At 34.4% G+C, this 8,673-nt stretch overlaps 1 protein-coding gene across 4 annotated transcripts; it reads right to left on the reverse strand.

Annotated features, from left to right (window-relative positions):
- Positions 1-431: 431 nt before the first annotated feature.
- Positions 432-7,005, reverse strand: LOC129309988 (bet1-like SNARE 1-2). Of its 4 annotated transcripts, none has more exons than XM_054951793.1 (6): positions 6,620-6,992; positions 4,699-4,855; positions 2,858-2,914; positions 2,718-2,777; positions 2,520-2,605; positions 432-799 (listed from the first exon to the last, which is right to left on the reverse strand). In XM_054951793.1, exons 1-6 carry the CDS (start codon positions 6,631-6,633, stop codon positions 772-774), a joined length of 402 nt encoding a protein of 133 aa, XP_054807768.1. In that variant the 5' UTR covers positions 6,634-6,992; the 3' UTR covers positions 432-771. The 4 variants fall into 4 exon arrangements, with proteins under 4 accessions (XP_054807768.1, XP_054807766.1, XP_054807769.1 ...); XM_054951791.1 differs by lacking the exon at positions 6,620-6,992 and adding an exon at positions 5,166-5,822; XM_054951794.1 differs by lacking the exon at positions 6,620-6,992 and adding an exon at positions 4,970-5,123.
- Positions 7,006-8,673: the final 1,668 nt, after the last annotated feature.

The following is an 8,673-nucleotide window of genomic DNA, read 5'->3' on the forward strand; positions in this document are numbered from 1 at the left end:
AATTACACCTAAATTTCACATAAGAAAATTTATTATCAAAAGGGCCCATGAAATTCATAAAATACTCTCAAGTCTCAAATCCTGTATATTTGTAACTTGACATAGGGTAATTTCAATTGGGAAATAGTCATTTTCAACTTGCTAGTTGTAAATGCCTATTATCCAGCTATAAATACACATATGAAACTTAAGAGTATTTTATAAATTTTATGAAATCTCTCACTAACAGATTTTCTTCCGTGGTACATAGGTGTAATTTTCACTTTATTTTTTTCTATCCATGGGCAAGCATGTGGAATTGGCATCCACGAGAGGGGGAAGGGGGGGTGGCCCCCCAAACAAGGGGTAAATTTAATTTTCAATCAAACCCACCTCATCCTACAAAGTTGGTAAGTGGTGTTTGAGTTAAAATTCAGGATTCATAAGCCAACTCCACTCAATGAACGCCTCTATCATCAACTGTATTCCTAGTCCTTCAGCCACCTCTTGCAATTGTCAATTCAATAAAAAAAAAAAGGCCATATGATGTAATTGAATTTACATTTTCCACTTTCCAGGCTATGTAATGAATTTTATTTAAGAGAGAGAGAGAGAAGTGGGGTGACTATAGAGTTTGTCGGCCTTGACTAAAGCTCCACGATCACCAATTGGTTCCACACAAGTTCACTGCCAAATGGATTCATTCAATTGGGAGTTGGGGCAGTCTTACCGGAGGGTATGCCGCAGGATTTTACTTGTGAACTAATATTGCCACAACTTCCAAATTATGATTCAGCCAAGAGTAAAATAACCCAAAAGCCTGCAAATAAGTACCAAATATCCATCAGTATATCATAAATGTTTTTCCCAAGTTATTATTCGCTAACCAGTAACCACTACACGCTTATAACCTAGGGTCACGTTTGCTTATTAGAATATAATGGAATTGAATAGAATGAAAAAATCAAAACAAAACTCAATCACCTTTTTCCCCATAGTACGCATGATAAAACTTGTTAATATATACTACAAATGTAAAAATCATCACACCTTTTCAAAATTTCATGAATTATGATTCCCAACCCTTTGAACTAATGTCCCGTCTGGTAGGAGTGAATTGAGGCTAGAGAAGTGGAACTGGAAGTGGAAGCCCATATTTCATGCGTTTGGTATGCTTGAATTTACTTCCCAGTGGAAGTCACTTCCATCAAAACTAATGGAACCCACTTCCGCACCCACCCCCATAGAACCCACTTCCACTTCCATCACAACTTAAGTCTGACAGTTTTGCCCCATTACCATCTCTCCATTTTATTGCCATTGAGGACGATGAAGAGGACCATGGCAGCAACTGTGGTTACTTCAATGCTGAACGGCAATAACTCCGATGAGGACGATGCCGAACGGTGATGACTTCGGCAAGGACAACATTGAACGGTGATGACTCCTGCTCTGACTTTTGTTCTTCGATTCTTTACTGGCAGCAACAGGAATTTACAACAGTCCTAGGTACCGCAGTCTCTCCCTGCACATTTCCTCTCTCTTCTACAATATGACTCGGAGAATCAATGACTCGGGTGACATCTATGGAGAGGTTTTGGCTATGCTGTCCCTTCAGCAACGGATCTAGGTTAGGGGAAGGGTTTAATCGTGCAGTCCCTTCACCATTAGAATTGTATAGACAGAGTTGTAGATGAAAAGACAATATTCTAGATCCTTTTGATGCCTTTGGGAAAAAGATAAAATTCAAACCATTTTGAAAATTTCAACACCCAAGAACACCGTCAACGAGCTTAAAAAATCAAACAGATTCCTCTAATCTTCAACTTGAAAATTTCTTCCTTTTTGGTTAAAACATACAGTTCTTCATTCAAAAACCGAGGCAGGAAAAGAAATAATTCTCGACATTATTTTTAGGGTGGCCAACCGGTGGCTGCTGTTGTGCTTGGTTGATGAAGGTTACAATGGTGGCTAGGAGTAGGGTTTTTTAGGTAAGGGCATACAAGTCCTTTCATTTCCACTTCCACCTTCACTTTCATTTCCTTCAAAAACATTTTCATCATACCAAACGGAACATAAATTACCTCTTTCCCTTATAAATGTGCTCACCTATCCCCTTTAATCATCTTATTTTTATTTTTATTGTTTCAATTCATTCCATTTCATTCTATTCTAGTAAGCAAATGTGATCTAAATTCCATCAGAATTCCAACATCCAACAGACCATACCTGTATTAGTTATTCATAGATCAATGACAACATGCTGCTTAGATCATAATACCAGACAATAGCTCTATTTCGTGTCTCCCGTTCAAAATATGTGTGAAAAGAATGATTAAATTTCAAGAATAATTGAGCTTAATCAAAAAACAAACTCCTTGGTTTTATCTAAATGTTTCCCCAATGAATTTTACTGAATAATAGGATTTTTTAATATTAATAACTGAATAAGGTTCAGAAAGGTTGGCGTATAAATATGTTTCCATTGACATCGTTCAATCATTCGAGATGAACAAAATAGGATCATAGAATCATTTTACCTGATGAGGTAGTATATAAATATGAAGGCAACTGTGAAATATGCCACAAGGGAGCACGTTTTCCTTGTTGATTTCTTCTCAAAAACCTAGAACATCCAGTTTTATAACACCAAGTCATTTTCCCATCAATGTAGAAAATGAAAATAAAATAAAAATCAAGTAACAATAACATAGAAAAGAGAACATGATCCTACATACCTTTTTGAACCGATCCATGGTTCCCAACATCATACCCCTTGATCCATCCATGCCGTCACCCTGATTTACAACAGAAGTCAGTTATATTAACAAGAGGGTGGGGGAGGGGAATGCTACGGAGGCAGCATGTTGTTTCTTACCATCTGATCGAGTAAACGGTTATGACTCTCCACCTCGTCATGTATATCCCCAGTTAACTGTTAATAAGTGGTGTCAAAAATGTTATTTTACAGATAACATAAATTTCTAAACCAGTTCATTTAATCGTTTTGTACCCACTTTGAGAAAGTACAAGATATGAAGTTGGCACATCATATCAGAGACAACATTTCCCTCGTGGAGGGATGTGACAATAAATAGCACACAATAGCATTTACTCAAAAAAAAAAAAAAAGCACTCAATGGCAGTGACAATGTCGTCCTATCATAAAAAGAAAGCCCATTGAAGGAGTTGAATCAAAGGGCGCCAAAGAGGAAAATATAAGCCAGCAAATAAGCAACCAGGGCCACATTAACTTAATGAACACATCTCGTTTTGGGCGGTTGGAGATGTTATGGATCCTTGATATCCTATGGAAAATTCCACATTGAAAAGAACCAGGTTGCCAAATTCAAAATAAATAACATCTTAAGTTAATAATACAAAGGATAATAAAACTTTTAGTCTCTCAAATTTGTCTTGATTATCGATTTGGTCTCTCAAATTTAATTTTTATTGATTTGGTGATTTGGTCCTCATGGCTCAGAGAAGGGTAACATTGTTAAAATTTGCTGATATAGATAGTGAAAAATTAATGGCAATAATGCATGTGAATGAAAAGAAGCATACCCCCCCCTCCCGTTCAAAAATGTAAGGTATTTTTTGGGGTGTTTGATATTAAAAAATGCAAGACATTTTTAATTTTTTGAAGTGTAATCATTGCTTTTTTGTTAAAAGTACCCATATTGATAATGACTTCACATTTATTGTAGGGTGTTTAATAGGGGTAAATATGAAAAGATAGAGTTAGTTTAAAAATAGATAACTACTTTATTGAAGGATGAGATTCAGTCAAAAATATCTTATATTTTTTAACAGACGGAGTAATTATTTATGTAAGAAAAAACAAACTTCAAAATTTTTAAAAATCAAAAGAATAAAACACAGCATAAGGAATTAGATTGATAAAAATTAAATTGATTTGAGGGCTAATTTGTTCTCATTTACTTCACACATTAAATTAATTTAAAATCTAGTTTATGTTTTAAAACTTAAAGGACTAATGTGATAATTTAAGAAAACATAAAGGATAAATTGATAAAAATTAAATTTGAGGGACCTAATCAATAGCTAAGGCAAATATAAGAGAATGAAAGTTTCATTATCCCATAATACAATAACTTGAGGTGATGCAATTAACCATCTAACAATTTTTAGTCACTGAATTTCCAGAAATATTGCAAGGGAACCAAAGAGATAAAATCCTGACAAACAGAACAACTTATATTACAAATCAGTTTTGAGAGCTCTCCAAGTATCAAACTTCCAAGTAACATACTCCTTCTGGCCCAAGATATAAGCATACTTTAACAATAATCCACATACTAATAAATTCCTTATTTTCATGAAAATATATATCATTTTTCCTTTTTATCCTTAGTTCTAATTTATGATGAGTGAGAATAATGTCATAAATTCACAGACATGAGAATCCCGGTTAATAAATACAAAGAGTAAAATGGGAATATATATATATATATATTTTATAAATACTATGTTGCTTATATTTTGAACCAAGATTAGCTAGGAGAAAATACTTTTATTTTGGACCAGAGAAAGTATATGCAAAGCACAGCCATTGCTTTTCCTTCAAAATGCAATGTAAGCAAAACTTGATAAACCTTTTTAATGCATCAGAGCATCTATAAGAACAAAGCATCGCTGAAGCTATATAATAAAAAAAGTTGATAATGGGTAACTAGAAAATAAAAAAGGACTTACTCTCTTAAGGAAAACAACCCTGTCCTGCAAACTCTCTATGACTTTGTCATTATCATGCTCATTCATATTATTTGAGTATGATGAAGAAGCCCTTATACCACCTTCCTCAAGACCATCATATCCATCGAAAAGGGATGATCTGGAAGATCGACTATCTCTGTTTAATTAAAATGATAATTAGAAGAATTGTTACAACAGAGGGAAATGATATTGCTAAAAGTGATTGAAAAGCCAAATGGAACCCAAAAAAAAAAAATAAACTCAGCAATACCCTGACATGAGCATCCTTCAAATGAAGTTCTCAATGATTTCAGCAACAAGCATTGGAAAAAAAGATTAATGACAACAACAAATAATGGAGCTGGTGGCTTGAATATAAACCCACAGTGACAGAGAGCTAATAACATATATAACAAAAACACACACACACACACACACACACACACACACATTTATGAGAAGCACACCTGATATAAGAAGATTGACTGGGTAAATAAGACTTGACCGAGAAAAAATAGATTGTACTGCAACCAAGACACAAGGTCGTTCTAAGAGTCTCAAAGCAACTCTGGCTTGTTAAGCTTGAAGCAAATGTACTAACTTCTATATGGTATTTAGTATCCATAACCTGTAGTCTTTGCATGGCACACAGCGTATTTCCACTTCACCTATACTAGATGGCAACAGACTACCCAAAAAAAACAGAGAGAGAGCAAAGCAGTTTGAAGGCAACCAGCCAGTGACATGAAAACATGTACAACTAAACAGTAAGAGAAGCAGTGAGAAGTGAGAACCAAAACTTTTTTAACCCTCCTTTTCATCGAAGTTCTAAAATGAATAATTTCATATAACTAATAGGAATTAAGAAAAAGAGAAATAAGCACAAGAAATTTAACCACTAAAACAACATACAAAGAAGTGAAAAACAAGACATTTTAATTAGTTTCTTCATTAGAACAACCATCTATTTGAAAGGATGAAAACAAAGATGAAAGTGCAAGAACTTAACTACTGAAAAATTAGTTGATTAAACACTATTATGACCATCATTAAGCAATTTTCTCTAATGGTTGAACCCCTCTGCTTGGCAACAAATCAACAACATTTTTTGTTGTTTTTGAACCCTGTGGAAAAACTACATGGTCTCAAAGAATTGAAATCATTAAAAAAAAAAAAAAAACCTTCGTAAACACTGTGGAAACTAAACTAGCATTAAGCAATTAAAAAAAAAAAATAAGGCACATTTAAGATGTCCAACAGGTCAAACGATATTGTTTCTTCTGTTCACTTTACTCAAGGCTACCGATCATCCTAAATTTGTCACCCTTCATTAAGCATTTACAAAATGCAACCGCAGAATACTGATTCATGTACTTCGCCAGATCTTCCCCCAGTTATCATAGTTTTCAATAGCGCGTTGTGCACTTGAAGAAGCAAGAGCTTTTAAACGCTATAGCTCAAGAAACATAGCTTTGATTGTGCTATGGTGAAATGTAGCACGCATTAATATAATTGAAATTGATACTAATATAATTATAAGTTAACTAATACATATTAAAATTAAGTTCACATTTAAACCATAGCCAAGGATAACATCATAAACCATCCAAAATCTAACTGAAACACCATGCTGACATGTGATAACAGGATTTGCAAATACGGTTATTTGGTCCGAAAATTATTTCAACGTTATCACAGCATGTAAATTGATTGAGGACGCAGGGTTGAAAATGCATCAGTTGCAGCACAACTAGATGTAAAAGAATGTTTCAAGAAACTAAAAAAGACAGATGAATAATTGCTGCACAACCTGATCAGGCCATGCACTGCAAATGAACGACACGCAATCAAGAAGCAAATTCTGGCGAAAACAAAAAGAAAATCGAAAAGCAAAACGAGCTAGACGGGTCCGGAAAGGAACCTTCTGTAATTCATTCCTGGAAAGAAGTGCAGATCGCAGCTTTCTTTAAGGTTGCAGGTGTTTCGGAGAAGAAAATGAGAAGAGGAAGACGGAATCTGGAATTGGCAAGGAGAAAGTGTAGAAAGGATGAGGATCTTGTTTGGCTGCTCGAGAAAATGATCGATAACCTTCTTTGACGGATCACAGATCGAATCTTCGACAATAAAAAAAATAAAAAATTAAAAAAGCATTTCACTTCACTAACAAAGTTCACAACCCTCTAATAGTTCAGAGGATGCATTCTCATAACGCTGTGGTGTGGAGAGAAGCCGAACGGGAAGCAGGCAACTATCTCCAACTTTCCTTTTCCTCCCGCCCCCATCTCTCTCGCAATTTTTTTTTTGGCAAAAAATTTAGCATGGACTGGAAAGAAAGATACGATACCCAGGTACTTTCCAAAAAAAAAAAGGGATGGGCTTCCTCCATAATTTGTTGATCTCAATCTGGCCTATACTTCAGGTCAAAACCAAAAAAAATTCTGGCCTGTACTTTATCATCAAATATTGATTTAGATTTTTTTTTTAGAAAATAAGAAATTAAAACCACAAAAAAAAACTTGCGCACGATCCAAACTGACAAAATTAGCCTTTGAGTTAAAGAATATCTTGGGCATTACATCTTTTCTGCTTTATAAAATACTCCCTCCATCTCAAATTATAAAATGTTTTTAAATAAAATCTCACAAGTTAATAAATCTTATTAAATATATTTAACAACTTTATTTTTCAAAATAAAAATATAAACTTTTAAAAATATCCATCATTTAATATATTAAAAAAAGATGAAAATTAATTATAAAAAAATAAATGGTAAATTAGAATAAGTCTATTTAATGAAACTTTAATTATTTTAAAATATCTTATATTTTGGGATGCCTAATCTCCTGCAAAAGTTTCTCATAATTTGAGACGGAGGTAGTAATATTGAAATTTGATATCTCAAATTGAAGAAGGATTTGTAAGTCTCCATGAATTTAATTTTTGACTTTATGCGCATGTCTGTGTGTGTTTATGTTTCTATATGATACAATATTTTTTATCATTTGCTAAGGGTGTTCATCATGCCCATTGACTTAGTGTGCCTATCTAAATTTAGTTAAATTTTGCCCAACCTGACCCAAAAAAGGGCCTAAAATGTTCTGGGCATGTTAAAGCTAGGCCAATGTACAAGCAGTGCCAAGCAGGGGAAGATATGCTGTCATGCCTATTTAGCCCAACTTGAGTATTTTTTTTTAGTTGTTAAATTATTTATTTATTTTTAATTCAGACTTACTAGAAAGAAGGTCTCGGTCAAATAAATAAAAAGGGGAGGGAAAGGGTTAAGGTTAGATTTCTTTTTTCCTATTCCATTTCATTTAGCTCTAGTTGTCAATCTCCTTTCCTCTCCAATCTCCTGTTTAAACTCTGAAGTTCGACCCTCTTCCAACAATGGCATGCGAGTCTAATCTCCCCCTTCCCTCCCATCTTCCGAATTGATGTTTGATCTTCCCCTTTTCTCCCGTGTGCAAGTATGACTAAGCTTGACAAGTAGAGCGTGTGCTTTGTGCTGCGTTGTGTTTGATTGAGCGAAGGAGCTTGAGTGCTTAACGATTGCACAACTGTGTGTGACGAGCTTGAAGATCGCGAGACTGTGTGTGACAAGCTAGACAATCTTGCGTTTGACTATGTTGCTGTGACTAGCAAAGCATTTGCATCTCTCCTTCTCAGTTCATGACCATGTTCAACTTAGTCTCTCCTTCTCAATCTCTCTTAGTTTGTGATAACCACTTACTAGTAAGTCCATCTCTCCCTTTCTCATTTTATTATTCATATTGATTTATTGAGTCTTCGAATTTGCATCTCCAAAATCTTTTTATGTTTCGCGTCTCTATCCTTGCCTTGAATATTTTGCAATTTGAATCTTGCTTATTGCCTATCCACAATTAAAGTCTTGTTATGTTTTCTTATGCAAAAAGTCTTGTTATTTTAACTTGTTTTAAAGTCGAGCGTATTATTATCTCTACCAATTGTAGTTTG

The sequence above is a fragment of the Prosopis cineraria genome, unplaced genomic scaffold (genome assembly GCF_029017545.1).
Source record: "Prosopis cineraria cultivar Desert tree isolate PC_DT_omini unplaced genomic scaffold, ASM2901754v1 PC4, whole genome shotgun sequence".
Classification (NCBI taxonomy): domain Eukaryota; kingdom Viridiplantae; phylum Streptophyta; class Magnoliopsida; order Fabales; family Fabaceae; genus Prosopis; species Prosopis cineraria.